The 18296-nt window shown below is 34.7% G+C and overlaps 1 protein-coding gene across 1 annotated transcript; it reads left to right on the forward strand.

The window, feature by feature from the left end:
* The first annotated feature begins 4156 nt into the window (after positions 1-4156).
* LOC140523539 (olfactory receptor 2T29-like) lies at positions 4157-5119 on the forward strand. The gene has a single exon (XM_072638362.1). The coding sequence runs from the start codon at positions 4157-4159 to the stop codon at positions 5117-5119; it is 963 nt and encodes a 320-aa protein (XP_072494463.1).
* The last annotated feature ends 13177 nt before the right edge of the window (positions 5120-18296 follow it).

The following is an 18296-nucleotide window of genomic DNA, read 5'->3' on the forward strand; positions in this document are numbered from 1 at the left end:
TGAAAGTGTATTGTATTCAGAAACCAGATCAGAGCAGCAAGAATTTGGAATGGAGCCTTGGAACCTCACTGCATGCTGAAGCACCCAACAGAAGCTAGGAAGGGCCAGTATGCTGAACTAGGTGAGGTGAGAGGAACAGGAGAAGGAAGTGATATATCTCTTTTATTCTGCTTTGGTAAGAACTCATTTGGCAAGATGTCTTTGGTTTTGAGTATCATTTTTAAGTAATACAGAAAACATAAAATTCTTCAGTGTGAAGGGATAGCTAGTAAAGTTTTTCATTTTTGAGATGAGACCAAGTTTCCAAGCAGTACCTTTTTCCAGACCACACAGTCAGGTAGACTCAGAATTGTGATCATCCCCCCTTCCCCAAACCTCCTGTTCTCAAGACAGTGTTCTTTTAATTCAACCTGGGTTCCAGAAGTCTTCTGTACTTAATGTGAAAAAGTAGGTTATGTAACACTTTGACCTCTGTCTTTTAATTCACATCACACTTGTCTTCTTCCCTCCCATTCACACAGGGCCAGGTTCTTGATATAAAGGTTCATTACCTTTACAGTAACATTTATTTAGACATTTAATGGACCTGGGAGAGGAAAGGATCATCTAATGGTTTCAATAATACATGCTGCTTCTCAACAACAGCTCTGGTACTTGGTTTTTGCACTAACCTTTCAAATTTTTCTCTAACTCTATAGAAAATAGATGTCCAGCTATTATCTTATTGATTTTTGGAGTATCAGTCTTAATTTCTCTTAAAAAATTATTTTGATTTTGTGTAATCCCAGTTTTGACATTGATAAGGAACATAGCACATTTCCTAAATATGTTCTTGGTTTTCACAGACCACTTTGATCATTTTCCTGAGAGTTTTCTCTGCATTTGGAGTAGAGAAGAATATGACCGGTTTGACCTTTGGAAATAGTTGTGAGCATCTAAAGTTTTCATTACAGAAAATCAACCTCTGGCTATTTTTTTTTCCATTGAAGGAATTGGAGGTAAGTGGTACAGAGCTTAACTTTCTCATGCATCTGAATGTAGAAATGATCAAATATCCATGAATTATTTAAAAAAATATATATCTCGGCTAAGATATGCAAAGGGGAATACAGATGCTTATTCAAATTGGGGGAAATATTATGAAAAAAATACCCATGATTGGCATTATTTTTTCAAGTTCTAAGGAAATTTAACATTAGAGACATGGAATTGTAGAAGTTTTAGCACTGAAAGGGTTCTGAAAGTGGATATGTCAAGTTTCATTTTTATAGAGGAAGAAATTCCTAGATGAAGTAAAGACCAGATGAGAAATATAAAAGCTCATGGGTAAAAATATCATCAATGATTTTATTTTTTATAGATTTATTCCAAGATAGATACATGAATTTCTGTGAATCTATGAATATTTTTGTAGACACAAGCTCTTCTTCTAACTTGAAAGTATTTCTTAATTATGTATTCATCAGCTTGAATTAAAGCATCATTTTTATGTATACAGGATATTCTGAAGTAGCAAACTAGAAATTTCTGTGAAATGATTTCAAAATACAAATTCCCCCCTTTGAAATTAATAGAATTTAGAATGTTTTTTAATTTATTTTTTTTGACAGGCAATCAGAATTAAGTGATGGCACATGGTCAGATAGGTAGTAAGTGAGGTCAGATTTGAATTGAGGTTCTCATGACTCCAGGAACAGTAGTCTATCCGTTGTACCCCGCTTCCTGCCCATAGAGATCATTTGAAACTAAACCCATTTTTTTCTGCACTGTTTATTCTATTTCACAATTCTCAGGAGGTTAATCAAAACAAGCAGGAAGCTATATTCACTTTTTCTTGTGAGAACTTTTAAAGTTACAATGTCAATTAGGTTAAAGCAGTTCAGTTTGAGACAAAAATGGTTTAATTCAATCTGATGCAATCCAATTCTATTCAATTAAAACATATGTATAATGCAAGGTGCTTCCCTAAGTGCTGAAGCTCAGAAAGAATTAATTACACCCAAGAATTTTAAATTCAAGTGGAGAAGATAGGACAGAAATAACTATGATATACAGCAAAATGTGATAAATATATCAGGTTAACAGTATACTGGAGAGAAAAAGATCCTCTTCATTTAGCAGTATCAGAGAAAAATGAATAGGATATTTTGTACTGTAGTTAGAATTCAGAGGAATCAAATGGCTTCCACAGGCAGGACTATGGTGCAATGGGGTAAAAACAATGAATCATGGAATCTATGGTTGTATTATAGCTGCTTTATTGCCTATGCAAGTATGGACAAATTAACAACATTCCCTTGGAACATTTCATAATTTTAAAAGTAAAGAGGTTAAACTGAGTGATTTTAACGGTCCCTTCTGGCACTAAATACTCTGTCATACAAGGAATGATACACTCCTGTCACATGATCTATCATGAAAAAATGCACATTCATGGAAAAAGTTAAAAATGCTTAGAGAATGAAGAAGAGTTCGGTAATTCAGGTTGAAAGAAATAGGAGTATCTACACCCTCGGTGGTGTAGTACTAGAGTGTTTGACCCGGAGTCAAGAAGACCTATGCTGACATACAACCTTAAACGCTTACTAGAGGTGTGTCCCATGTCAAGTACCTTATCCACTGGTTGTCTTAACTGTAAAATAGGGATAATAATAGCAACTACTTACTAAGGTAGTGATGATGGAATGAAATATTTATATCCCAAATAATTTTATAAAATGGTTAGCATAAAACCTGACAAATACTAGGTGCTCAATAAATGCTTATGTACTTTCTTATGTAGAAGAGGGTTATAGAGTTGCTTTTCCTCCCAAATTTTGATTTTGACTTCACAAATATGTAATGAGTGGATGTCAACATGACAAGATCCTTATAAGACCCCTCTCTTTAGTACATTTCTGCCCAACAGGGGACAGATTTTTTAACATATTTTAATTAGTCAATCAACAAGCATTTATTATTTATTTATTTGCTGTACTAAGCTGGGGATATAAAGAAAGGCAAAAGTAACCCTTGCCCTCAAGAAGCTGATATTGTAATGTGAGAGATACCATCCAAATAAGTAGGCACATATAGCTGTACATGTGGTAGCAGAAAAGAGTAGTGGACTCTCAGAAGGCAGTAGCAACTGGGGTGAACTGGGGAAGACTGATTCTTGAGAGAAGTTAGAAAAACTGATAGGTAGAAAGTTAGGAGACTCTTCCAGGCATAGGGAAAAGTCAATGTAAAGATATGGAGAAGGGAGATGGAATATTGTGTTTGAAAAATAGCCTCTAGGACAGTTTAGTTGAAGTATAGATAAGTGCTGGGTTACAAGTGCTGTAAATGCTAAAGAGAAGTCTTTTTGATTTTATTTTGTCATGGAGGAAATAGGAAGGCACTGGATTTTACAGAGTAGGAGGTTACTCGGTCAACCCTAAGTCTAAAGAAAATCACTTTGTCAGCTGACTGGAGGATTGGAGTAGGTAAAGACTTATGGCAGGGGAACTAATTGGAGGGTATGGCAGTAGCTCAAGTGAACATCTGGAAAAGGAAATGATAATGTCTTCAGTTAGGATGTTGAGTTATGTAAAGAATAGATCCTTTCTGAGAGATATTCTGAAAGTAGAAACTACAAGATTTGACATTGTACTGTAAGTATGGTCGACATAACAGTAAGGTGTTCAGAATAACACTGAGGTTGTGAGATTAAGTGACTGAACACATGATAATGTCCTTGACACTAATAGGGAAGTTCTGAAAATGGAAGTACAATGAGCTCCATTTTAGGTGTATTGAATTTGAGATACTCATGTGACAAAAATAAAAAAGAATATGAATATTTCTGTAATGTTTTCTATGATGTTTATTTCAAGTGACAGAGCTCATCTTGAACTTTCTTCTAAACAAGAATCATCTGGCAGAATAACAGGGTCTGAAAATGACTGAAGTTAATTTTCTATCCAAATAGATCTATCTTTGGTTTCAAGTTAGACCATCTGTATCACAGATTGATGAGAGTCTCTCCTGTTAGCAAAAATCCATCTCTACTCCAGTTAGAATAATCTACAGCATAACACTTTCCTGCACTAATAGATAATCTATTTTATGCAGAAAGGACAGAATATAAAATTCTTTGTTGTCTTGCTTGTTTTTAATCTTCTCTAGGTGATATAACATGAAGGAAACAATGTGGTTGGAGAATCAAACTTATGGGACTGACTTCATCCTGTTGGGGCTCTTCAGCCAAAGCACATATTCTCCTTTCTTCTACTCACTGATATTCATTATTTTTGTAGTAGCGGTGACTGGGAATGCCATTTTGGTTCTTTTGATTCAAAGTAATCCCCACCTCCACACTCCCATGTACTTCTTTATCAGTCAGCTTTCCCTCATGGACATGATGTATATCTCTGTCACTATGCCCAAGATGCTGCTGAATCAGGTGACTGGGATTCATAATATCTCAGCCCCAAGCTGTGGAATCCAGATGTTCCTCTATGTAACGCTAGGGACAGCAGAGTGCTTCCTTTTAGCAGCTATGTCCTATGACAGGTATATGGCCATTTGTCACCCTCTCCGCTACCCCACCCTCATGAACCACAGAGTTTGCATACTCCTTGCAATTGTCTGTTGGCTCTTGGGCTCTCTTGATGGTTTCACTCTGACCCCTATCACCATGAATTTCCCCTTTTGTAAAACACGAGAGATCCAAAACTTCTTCTGTGAGATCCTGGCCTTATTGAAACTCTCCTGTTCAGACACTTCACTCTATGAGACTGTCATGTACCTGTGCTGTGTCCTTATGCTCCTCATCCCTGTCATAGTTATTTTAAGTTCTTATTCCCTCATTCTCCTCACAATCTATAAGATGAATACATCAACGGGTTACAGGAAAGCACTTTTCACGTGTTCCTCCCACTTAACTGTTGTTTTTCTCTTTTATGGAGCTGCTGTCTATAACTACATGATCCCTCCTTCTTATCATACTGCTGAGAAGGATATAATGGTGTCTGTCTTCTACACTATCCTAACACCTGTTCTAAACCCTCTTATCTATAGTGTCAGGAATAAAGATGTCACAGCAGCTTTAAAGAAAATGCTATGGCAAAACCTGGTTTATGGTAATTTTCAGAAATAGAATATTTGAAAACACTCCACATTCCAATAGCACTTAGAGGCCATTGTACGGTAATTAAAAGACCTAATTTCAATGTTTCTCAGAGAATAGCAAGGCCCAAGGAGAGGGAGAAAGACAAGGAAATGACAGATAGGGGGCAGTCAGACCACATAGTATGTTTATTAAGTTTGTCATCTTGTGTGGGCATTTTTTGGTAGCCCAAAACAATTAAAATAGCGACATCAGAGATCACTGATCCCAGATCACTTTAATAAATACAACAATAAGGAAAATGCTTGAAAGATTGCAAGAATTACCTAATTATGATAAAGAGACATACTGCTAGAAAAATAGCATCAATAGATTTGCTCAATTGCAAGAGTCACCACAAATATTTAATTTGTAAAAAACACAGTATTTTTCAAGCACAATAAAGTGAAACACAATATAAGGAGATATATCCGCTGTGTTTTCAAGGATTTATGAAATATACCCAGCATGTTTTTAAGATGGTAAGTGCTCAGTTTGTAACAGAACTTCATTTCTTTTTGTAGAAGTTGCAGTGCCCCCATAACAATCAATGAAAACCAGGGAGATTCGGGAACCTATGCAAATTTTCATGCTTATGTTCTCATGACCAATGTAAGATTACTTCTATATTTGGTCTCCATTCTCCCTCAATCTGTCTTATTCTTGGAAACCTCAGTTTCACCCCCAGTCCCTTATGGGTTCAGGAAGCTTCCAGGCAGCATGGGAGTGGTGCAGTGTTTTGTCCCCTTCCTTGTGTCAGGGGCCTTTGATTCTTAAGAAGGGACTAATGGAGTCTTTCTGAAACACTGCTGATGGAGCTTCATCATTCTCTACCCCTTTATTAACACTGCATGACATTGTTTATCTACTTCTCACAACACCCCAGTCCAAGTCTAGTCTAGTGACATTCATTTCTTAGTTAATTGTTTTTGGCTTAGTTATTGCTAAGGTCTTTTCCAACTGTTTTTTATGGGTCTTAATTTGGAGCCATTTAGATCTTGAGTTGCAGCCACCTTAGTCATTGCTTTCCAAAAATCATAGACTAATGCCCATACCAGAGGAAGTTAAACAGATTGAAGGGGCTAGCTTAAAAGTCTGTTCTAAATTTCAGCCGGAATAGGTTCTACATATGGCATCTCCCTAGGACTGGGCTTCCTATATCTACTCCATGAAATCTGTTCTACTGGAATATCACTAGGGTCTAACCAAGTTTCCCACAAGCATTAATTCAATCTAATAAGGAATGATTCCCCTGAATTTCCCTTATGCCATGAAACCTCTGTCATAAGGTTAAATGCATCTTGCCACTATTTCTTTTTTTACTTTTAAACACAGATAACTTAATTTTACCTGCTTGATTATTAGAAAACTGAACCATATCCCTAGGAATAGATTCCCTTCATTTTTTCTTGGAATCTGAATACAATATTTTGACAATTAAAAAATCATTGGTAACTTTGGAGAGAGCAGTTTTGGTGGTATGTTGAAATCAGAAGTTGTATTACAGGGAATTAAGGAGAAAATTAAAGTAGAGTAAGTGGAGGCCCATTAGAGTGGCTTATCAGAGAATTTAATCTCAAAGGGCAAAAGAGAAAGAAGATGATAGAGAGTGGGGATGAAGGGATCAAGTGAGGTTTTTCTGAGCATGGGTGAGACATAGTTAGCATGTTAGGTAGTGGTGAAGGAGCCAGTGGACTGAGAGAAACTGAAGTTAAGTGCAAGATGACAATAATATTTTAGTGAAAAAAATCCTTGGGTAACCTAGATGTCATTAAATGCATTGTTTTCCAAATCATTAAACATTTTATTGAGAAAATATTCGACATTGTCTCAAGAGATGATAGAGATAATATCTGAGTTAGGTCTTCACAATTTCATATATTACTTCCTATCAATCCTTTACTTGAATTTTCTGAGAAGACACACATTTTCTTAATGTTTTTGTTTAGACCTGCTAACACATCTTTATTTCTTAAACTGTATATCACAGGGTTGAGCACAGGGCTAAGAATGATGTAAGAAACTGAAACTATTTTGCCTATTTCTGCCGTGTGAAAGGAGCAGGGCAAAACATTGGAATAGAAAGTAGCCTCATAGAAAACACTGACTGCTATTATGTGGGATGAGCAGGTGGCTAAAGTTTTGTATTTACCCTCAGAAGTATTCATCTGAGAGACAGTAATCCATATCCAGATAAAAAAAAAAGAGCTAAGGGATGTGGGAACTATGAGCATCAGGACAAAACAGACAGACAAGGGTGTCATATAGGGATGTGGCTGCACATGACAGTTATAGTACAGCAGGAGTCTCAGAGAAAAAAAGTGGCTGGTCTTTTGTGAACCACAACAAGGAAAACTCAGAGTGACAAGGGTCAGCATAAAGCCATCAAAGCAACCATGAATTCAGGGTCCCACTACCATAAGCAAGCAGATCCTATGACTCATTAAGAGAGATTAATGGAGGGGATTACAAACAGCCACATAGCGATCATAGGCCATGAGATCCAAGAAAAAAGATTCACTCCCAAACAAAGTCAGGTAAAGGAAGATCTGAACTGCACAGCCTGAAAAGGAAATGCTCTTTTTCCTGGACAGAAGGTCTGCCAACATCTTAGGAACAGTGATGCAGGGGTTGACAGTGTCCATGATAGAGTTGACTAAGTAAAAAGTACATCAGAGCATGAAGCCTGGAGTACACATGAATAAGCAGAATCATGATGACTGGCCATTACAGTCACCATGAAGATAGATAAAATAATACTTAAGACCAAACCAGGGAATATGGGATTGATGGAGGTCCCAAAAGATAAAATCAGTGGAATTCTGATAAAGGATTTCCATTTCCTTGCCAAATAACCTAGAGTTCTAAGTAGGCAAAGTTGGTTTTCAAGCATTCATAGAGTTCATCTCATGAGGACATTAATGGGTATCTAGAGAGGATAGGATACTAAAGAATTAGAATGCATTGCTTCTTAAAAAACTTTATGGATGTGGGTTGCCCAAAAATTCACTATGTAAATATTCCTCAAAAGAAGTCCACACACACACACACACACACACACACACACACACACACACACAATGAAATACATTTGACTTTCCTTTGGACAACTTGGGATGCATTCTACTATAAAAATGATCTGACATCATCAGAAATATAACTGGATTCTTTGAAAAATAGACGTTTGGAATTCAGGGTGTAACCCTTCTATCTCTTACCATGAACAGCACCCACACGCTTGCACATACACACACCTATGTACATATATATGCATATATACATGTGTGCATATATGTACATACATACATTCATAGTTATATGTATAAGATGTTTTAAAAAGACTTAGTATAGTTTTATAGCTTAAACACAAATTGTGGTTTTGCTCAGAATTTTAGTTACAAAACTCTGAGTGGCTGGAATTTCATGTTTTGAAACATGAATTTTTAAATAAATTGAAAACCTATTTTTCTATAATACTACAAATCTTGATTAAGAAAACTTTCACATAAACAAACAAATTGAAAGTGAAATAAGTAGGGGAAAATCTACCCACCCCATCAAGCTGCTTATCACCGAAATGAATTCTTATATAGGAATACAAATCAGATATGTCCAATAATTTAAAGGATAAAGAATCCAAGAAAGGAACTATTAATAAAAGCCATGGATACATTTACATAAATGCAAAAAACATGGTAAATATGCAAAATAAAATAGGTATGCAAAAGCATGGAGGCAAATTAAGCCTCATGGGCATCTTTAATGGGTTACGTGATCAGAATATAGCTCTGTAAGTACTTAGCTTTTTTAAGGGGAATATAAAACTTTAGGTAAAAGAGTAGAAGGAAGAATAGGAATGTTTCTTAGGATATACTTGGGTGAGGAAATTTAGAAATTAGAAGGATCATATATGCTGTAGAAAATTTGGATAAAGATGAAGGAAATGAGAATTTTTTTTTTAAATTGTGGAAATATATGACAGACCACATGGAGCAAAAGAAGAAATAAACCAATAATTCAGAGAGAAATAATGACAGTGAAAAATGAGCACTGATAGCAAGGAAATCTAGATTTATCCTGGTAAGCAACCTAGAAGTAGGAAGCATAGACTTCGAAGGATTCAGAGGAAAGATAAGTGATACCTTGCTACCTAAAATTCTACAGCATAAGTCAGACCAAAAGGGATGTGAATCTTTGAAGACTGCAATATTGAATGCACAGAGTGAATTCCAGTGAGGGGTTAAAATCATATTTATAGAGACCGACATTAATATGCAGAGAAATCATAAACCAACTTAGATTTTAAAAAGATAAAAATAATATAGTGTATCAAGTACAGGAAACAGAGAATGTACACACAAATATGGCAGCATGTTGTAGAAAACAATGTACCAAGAATGCTTAAGTACAAAACAAACCAAGGCTAGTGAGGAAATTTAAGGGTTTCAAAAAAATTTTTGAAAGCTGCATTGAGAAAAAGGAGCATTAAAGAAGAAAGATGCTTAATATTCATGGGAAAATAGTAACAGATGAAAAAATAAAGGTAGAAAATCTAATCCTATTTTGCTTCTTTCCTCCGTCAAAGAGAATGAATAACCTTCTCGTGTAAAAAAGACAGAGTAAAAATGGCTAATTGACAAGATCAGTGCAAAGATAATAAAAAAAAGCAACTACCTGTCCTCACATCATCTGGTCCAAAATGGACTTTAGTGTGTGGAAACTGAAATAATTCTAGGATGTTATGACTGAGTCACTAAAAGTGATACTGAGAAACTATGGAGAACAGGAGAGGTGATACAAGACCAAAAAAGGATATATGTTCCCATTTTCAAAATAAGAAAGAGAATTTCAGCTGTAAACTATAGATCAGTGAGTTTGACCTTGAGATTTCCAACAGGGAAATAGGAAAGAAAGAAATAAAAGGAAAGGGAGCAGAATAAGAGGAAATATGGATTAAGTGAGACATTAATTAGAATCAAAAGAAACTCCTAAAGGGGGAAGAAGAAAAATGATAAGAACAACAGGAGAAAATGGAAAGAAAGAAACAGTTAGCAATCACAATTGTGAATGTGAACGAGATGGAAGGTAAAATAGAAGATAGAGTAGTTTACAAATCATAACTTGACAATTTGTCATTTATAAACAATGTTTTTTGAAACAGAAAGATATATACATTGTTAAAATAAAATCCTAGAGCAGAATCTATTATGCTTCAGCTGGAATAAAAAAAAAAAAAAGCATGGTTACCAAAAATGACCTCAAACAAACAAAAACAAAAATAAACTTAATTAGAAGAGATAAGCAGGGAAATTATATTTTGCTAAAAGTTAACATAGACAATGAGTTAATATCCATACTAAAGATATGTGAACAAAATAATCTAGCACCTAATGCTTAAAGGAAAGTGAAATGAGTAGCAGAAAGATATAGGAAAATTATGGTAAAGCTGGATGTAAATTCAATGCTTCCTTCAAAACCAGAAAAATCAAAACAAAACTAAATCAGAAGCTGTAGACCTGAATAGAATTTTGAAAAAGTTGGATGTTATAGACTTCTTGAAAGTATTGAATAAGAATAAAAAGAAATATACTAAATTCTCAGCTATGCATGGCATCTTCACAAAAATTGACCACGTATGAAATCTAAAAAAACATTACAAAAGCACAAAGCAGAAAGAGCAAATATATCTTTTTACCAAGCATAATGCAATAAAAATTATAGTCAATAAAATAACTGTGAAGCAAGGTTGAAAATTAATTCAAAACTAATTAATATTCCTAAAAACTATGTGAGTCAAAGAACAAATCACTGAAATAATAATTTCTATAAAGATAATGAAAACAATGTAATAATATACCAAAATTTTGGGATGCTGCCAAAGTAATTCTAGGGGAAATTTTTTAAATGTTAAACTCATTTGTCAATGAAAGGGAGAAAGAGGAAATCAATGAACTGGGCACACAGCTAAAACAACTAGAAAACCGATCAACTGAAAACACACAATTGAACACCAAAATATAAATCCTGAAAGTCAAAGGAGAAAAAAATTGAAAGTAAAACACACAGAGATACAAACACACACTGCATTAGTAAACAAAAATAGGATCTGGGTATTTTTGGGGAGTGGAATAGATAGTACACTAACTAATTTGCTTTAAAAAAAAAGAAGAAAACAAAATTCTAAGTATCAAAAATAAACAAGAGCAAAAGCAAAAGCAATGATGAAATAAAAATAATTATTAGGAGCTATTTTGCCAAACTATATGCTATATATATCTCTATATATTTTAGAAATGAGACCTTTGGTGGAGACTTTGGTTGTAAAAATTGTTATCTAATTATCTGTTTCCCTCCTAATCTTGCTGGCATTGGGTTTTTTATGCAAAAACTTCAATTTAAGGGAATCAGAATTATACATTTTGCATTTCATAATGTTCTCTGTCTTCTGTTTGGTCACAAATTCTTCCATTATCCATAAATCTGACAGGTAAACTATTCCCTGCTCTCCCACTTTGCTTATAGTGTCAGACTTATATCTAAATCATATACCTATTTTTACTTTATTTGGGTATAAGGTATAAGATGTTGGTCTTGGCCTAGTTTTCTGCCATGTTATGTTCCAGTTTTCCCAAAAGATTTTGTCAAATGGTGAGCTCTTATCTCAAAATCTGGGGTTTTTGGTTTTATGAAATAGTAGATTTCAATAGTCATTGACTATTGTGTCTTATGTACCTTACCAATCCCACCAGTATTTCTCAACCAGTATCAAGTAGTTTTGATAACTGGTGCTGTATAATACAATTTAAGATCTGTTATGGCTAGGCCACATCCCCTAGCACTTCTTTTCATTAATTCCCTTGATATGTATTCTTCGAGAAAAAAATTGTTATTTTTTCTTGCTCTATGAAATACTTTTCTGGTAATTTGTTTGGTGGCAGTCAATAAATAAATTAATTTAGGTGAAATTGGCATTTTTACTATATTAGATCAGTTTACCCATGAGCAACTGATGTTTTTCCAACTACTTAGATCTGACTTTATTTGTGTGAAAAGTGTTTTGTAATTGTGTTCATATGGTTTCTGGGTTTGTTTTGGAAGACTCCTAAATATTTGATAATGTCTATAGTAACTTTAAATAGAATTTCTCTTTCCATCTCTTGCTCTTGGGCATTGCTAGTAATAAATAGAAATGCCAATAGTTCATGTGAGTTTATTTAATATTCTTCAAATTTGCAAAAGTTGTTTATTTTTTCAAGTAATTTTTTACTTGATTCTCAAATATTCTCTAATTATAGCAACATATCATTTGCAAAAAGTGATGGCTTAGTTTCTGCTTTACCTATCCTAATTCCTTCAATTTCTTTTTCTTCTCTTCTGCCTAAAGCTAACAGTGGTGAGAGTCAACATCCTTTTCTCACCTTGATGTTATGCTTGCTGTTGCTTTTAGATAGATGTTACCTATCATTTTCAGGAAGACTTCATTTATTCTTATGCTCTCTAGTGATTTTAAAAGGAATTTGTGTTGTATTTTGTCACTTTTTCTGCTTCTATTGACATAATCATATGATTTCTATTAGTTTGGTTGTTGATCAGTTACACTGATGGTTTTCCTAATATTAAGCTAGCCCTGCATTCCTGATATAAGTCCAATGTCACTGTACATTATTCTCATGAAAATTTACTGTATTCTCTTTGTGAATATTTTTTTTAAATTTTTTTCATCTATATTCATTAGAGAAATTGGTATATAACTTTCTCTCTATGTTTTGACTCTTCTCAGTTTAGGTGTCAGTACCATATTTGTATCATAAAAAGCTTTGGGTAGGAGTCCTTCACCTTTGTTCCCCAAATTTGCTATGTGGTATTGGAATTAATTGTTCTTTAAAAGTTTGGCAGAATTCATTGTAAATCCACCTGGACTTGGAGATTTTTTCCTAGGGAATTCATTGATGGCTGTTCAATTTCATTCTCTGATTTGGGGTTTTTCAAACATTTTATACTTCCTCTTCTGTTAATTTGGGGAATTTATGTTTTTGTAGATATTGATATATTTCACTAAGATTGACAAATTTATTGGTATACAGTTGGGCAAAATAATTTCTAATTATAGTTTTAATTTCCTCTTCATTGGAGGTGAATTCACCCTTTTCATTTTTGATACTGATATTTTCATTTTCTTCTTTTTAAATCAAATTAACAAAGGTTTATCTATTTAATTGTTTTTCATAAAGCCAGCCCTTAATTTTATTAGTTCAATAGCTTTCTTAATCTCAATTGTCTTAATCTCTTTTTGATTGTCAATGTTTCTAATGTGGTATTCATTTGGGGATTTTAATTTGTTCTTTTTCTAGCTATTTATTTATATGCCTAATTCATTCATTTCCTCTTTCTCTATTTTGTTCATGTAAGCATTTAGAGACATAAAATATTATTTCCCTAAGAACTATTTTCATTGCTCTCCACAACTTTTGATAAATTGTCTTATTATAATTATTCTCTTCGATAGTTATTGTTTCAATGCTTTGTTTCACCCACTCATTCTTTAGGGTTATATTGTTTAGTTTCTAATTATCTTTTAGCGTATCTTTCCATATAATTCTGATTGCATCATAATCTGAAAAGTATGTATTTAGTATTTCTGCTTTTTTGCATTGGATTGTGAGTTTTTTAAGCCCTAGTACATAGTCAGATTTAGTGTATCTGCCATGTACCACCACAGAAAGGTGTACTCCTTTCATACCCATTCAATTTTCTCTTTCAGTCTAACATATCTACCTTTTCCAGACTTCCATTCACCTTCTTAACTTCTTTTGTATTCACTTTATGGATAGATTTATCTAGTTCAGAGAGGGGGAGGTTGATCCCCAATAGAATAGATTTGTATTTCTTCCTGTATCTCCCTTAAATTCTCCTCCAGGAATTTGGATGCTTGGTGCACGTGTTTCATAATGATATTGCTTCACTCTCTTTGGTGATTTTAACTGGATAGAGTTTCATTCTTCATCTCTGTTACTTAGGTCTAGTTTTACTTTTGCTTTGTATGAAATCAGGATTGGTACCCCTGCTTTTTTCACTTCCACTGAAGCATAATATATTCTACTCCAGACTTTTGCCATTACTCTGTATCTATCCCTCAGTTTCAAATGTGTTTCCAGCAAACAACATATTGTAGGATTGCGTTTTCTGATGTATTCTGCTACTGCTTCCATTTTATGGGAGACTTCATCCCATTCACATTCACAATTGTGATTACTGTGTCTTTCTCTCCATTTTATTCTTTGTCTCCCTTTATTTCTCCTTTCTCCCTTCTGTTCTTCAAGAGTTTTGTTGTTTTTGGAACTATGCCGAAAGGGCTACAAAAATGTGCATACCCATTGACCCAACAATATTACTTCTAAGACTGTATCCCAAAGAGATCATAAAAATAGGAAAGGGTCCCACATGTACAAAAATATTTATAGCAGCTCTCTTTTTTGTGGCCAAAAACTGGAAATCAAGGGGATACCCATTAATTGGGGAATGGCTGAACAAGCTGTGGCATATGGAATACTATTGTGCTAAGAAATGATGAACAGGAAGACTTCAGAGAGGCCTGGAAAGACTTATATGAACTGATGCTGAGTGAAAGGAGCAGAACCAGGAGAACTTTGTACATAACAACAACCACAGCTTATGAAGAATTTTTCTGGTAGACTTAGTCCTTTATATCAATGCAAGGACCTAAAAAATTCCCAATGGACTTTTGAGGCAAAACACCTTTGAGAATCAGAGAAAGAACTATGGAATTGGATTGCAGAATGAAGCAGACCATTTTCTTTTGTATTATGTTCTGTTTTGTTTTGTTTTATGGTTTCTCTTATTACTTTTAATTCTTCTATTCAACATGACTAACGTGAAAATGTATTTAATAGAAATGTATGTGTAGAGTCTATACAAGATTGCAGGCCATCTCTGTTAGGGAGTGAGGAAGAAGGGAGGAATGAGGGGGAGGGAGGGAAAAACATCTAAGATATATGGAGGTGATGGTAGAACACTGAAAACAAATTAAAAATAGCCAAAAAAATAAAGTAAGTATACTCAAATATTTGACTAATTTTGACTACTGCCTCTCTCCACCTTCCCTCTCTTAGTTCTGCCCTCTTTTTTCTCTTTCACTTTTCCCTTACCACTCCTTCAATTCCTTCTCCCTTCCCACACCTTCTTTTTTTTCCCCTTTCCTTTCCTACCACCTATAGGACAAATTAGGTTTCCATACCTGAGTATATTATTGTCTCTTCGAGTCAAATCTGATGGAAGTAAGGTGGAAACAAAGGTCGTTTCCCTCTTCTTTCCCTCTAGTGTAATATATTTTTGTGCCTTTTTGTGTGATGCAATTTACCTTTTTGCCCCTACCTTTCTTCCATTTCTTCCACTACAATCCCTTTTCACCCCTTAATTAGGTTTTTTAGCATCACATCAAAGTCAATTTAAACCCACATTCTTTGTCTATGTATATCTCTTCTAAATGTCTTAATAAAGATACAGTTGTTCTTGATGGTTGTACTATCTTCCCATGTAGGGACATAAAGAGTTTGTCCTAATTGAATAACATGTTTTTATTTTTCCCCCCATCCTTTTTACCTTTTTATGCCTCTCTTCAGTCCTGTATTTCAAGATCAAATTTTCTGTTGAACTCTGGTCTATTTCATTGAATATCCATGTCCTCCACTGAAAGATTATGCACAATTTTATGGGGTAGTTGATGCTTAGTTGAAATTCAAGGTCATTTGCCTTACAGAATATCATATTCCAAGCCTTCTCTTCTTTTAATGTTAGAGCTGCTAGGTTCTGTGTAATCCTGATTGTGGTTCCATGACATTTGAATTGTTTCTTTCCAACTGCTAGCAGTATTTTTGCCTTGATCTGATAATTCTGAAATTTGGATACAATGTTCCTAAGAGTTTTCAATTTGGGATCTCTTTCATGATCTTTTGATGATTATTTTGCTCTCTGGTTCAAGGAACCCAGGGCAGTTTTCCTTAATGATTTCTTAAAGGATGTTGCCCAGTTTTCTTTTTTTTCACCACGAGTTTCAGGTAGATGAATAATTCTTAAATTATCTCTCCAGAATCAATTTTCCAGGTCAATTGTTTTTCCAATGAGGTATTTTTCTTCTATTTTTTCTTGCTTTTGTTTGTCTTATTCTTGATGTCTCATAGAGTCATTACCTTCCACTTTCCCAACATTAAAAACAAATTGTTTTCTTGGCTAGTCTTCTTTACCTCCTTTTCCATTTGTCCAACTCTACTTCATAAGGAGTTACTTACTTCAGTGTATTTTTTCCCCCACTTTGTCAGATGTATTTTTAAAGGAACTGCTCAACTTTTATTCTACCTCTTTAATTTGACTTTTAAAATCCTTCTTGCACTTTTGTCCTATTCCAAGAAGGTTTTGGGAGGCTTAATATCAGTTTACATTCCCTTTTGAGGTTTCAGATGTGGGTATATTGAGAATGCTGTCTTCCTCTTAATTTGTGTTTTGATTTTCCCTGGCCCCATAATAAGAATTTATGGTATTTGGTTTTCTATGTTGCTTTTTGCTCAAGGTATTTACCTTTTAAAATTGGTCTCTGATTCTGAGGCACAAGGGGCAAAGTCCAATATGTCTTGTGCTGGGGACAAGGGGCTTGCTTGTGGCATTTGTGTGCTGGGGCCTCTGATTCTGTCAGCTGGAGGCTGCAGTGACTTGGTGGTTTACCTGATGCTCAACTGGAGCTGGAGGAATAGCTGGTGGCAGAGGGCAGGTGGGATTTCCCTGTGCTTTCCTGTTGTTACACTGAAGCTAATGGTGTGAGGTGTGGAGGTGTGGTGATCTGGCCACTGGAGGTTGAGTCTTCCCTGGAGAGGGGAGGTGTTAGAACAACGGGTAAGCTCAACCAGTGGTGAGCACTTGTCCACCACACAAGTGGTGGCTTTCCTCATTGGTGTCTGCTGGTTCCCCTTGCTGTGTGAAGGCAGGAGAGCTCGTGATGTTGGTGTTTTCATGCTCTGTCACCTTGGAGCTCAAAATCTTCTGCTGGTTTGCTGAGGTAGGGCTTGCCACTGACATGCTGGGACTCCTCCAGTCTTGTACTTATCCCCTTTCAGCCACAGAAGGAGGGATATTTCATTTTAATCCCCTGAGCCTAAAAAGCTAAAACAAACAAACAAACAAACAAACAAAAAAAACTACTGTAGGCTGTCTTTCCATTGGCTCCACTCTTCCAGTATTTTTCCTGGGGTGGTAATTTCTGGGTTTTTTTATGGTTGATAAGAGAGAGTGAGAGCATTTTACCACTAACTCTGCCATCTTTCCTACCAGAAGTGAAATAATTTTCATACTGCTTATATTGTTCTAAAAAATAGGTAAAAAGGGGTAGTACCAAATTTTTCTATGATGGAAATATGATCTTGATGTCTAAACCCAGGGAAAGTAAAAATAGAAAAACAAAACAATAGACCAATTTGCCTAATGAATATTATAAAATTTTTAAATAAATATTAGCAAAAAGATGGCAGCAATATATCACAAAAATCATACCCTCTTAGTAGGTTGGATTCACATCATGAATTAAGGGCAATTTTAGGCAGTATTGGACAAACTGTAAATATAATTGACTATTTTAATAACAAAAGCTAAACACAGTGATGTGATTATTTCAATAGATGCCAAAAAAGGTTTGACAAAACACAACACTCATTCGTATATAAAACAAAAACAGTAGAAAGCATAGAAGTAAATGAAGCTTTTCTTAAAATGATATTTGTCTATCATCAAAACTCAGCTTTATCTCTAATGGGAAAAAGCTAGATAATTTTTCAAAAGATCAGGGCTAAAGCAAGAATGTCCATTACTCTTCTGTACTCAATTAGAAATACTTGCTATACTAATAATATCAGAAAAAAGAAACTGAAGGAATAATCATAGGCAAAGAAGAAAGGAAAGCACCACTTTTGGGAAATGATATGATGATTTACTCTGAGAACCCTATAGGGTAAAAATCTAATCTAAATAATGAATACTTTAGCAATGTTTCAGAGTATTTCTGGATATTACCAAGAACATTCATCAGGAAAGAACAGGAAAGAAGAAATTCCTTAAAATAACTACGGACTGTATAAAACACATATGAATCTACTTGTCAACACGT

This window comes from Notamacropus eugenii, chromosome 2, assembly GCF_028372415.1.
Source record: "Notamacropus eugenii isolate mMacEug1 chromosome 2, mMacEug1.pri_v2, whole genome shotgun sequence".
Taxonomy (NCBI): Eukaryota; Metazoa; Chordata; class Mammalia; order Diprotodontia; family Macropodidae; genus Notamacropus; species Notamacropus eugenii.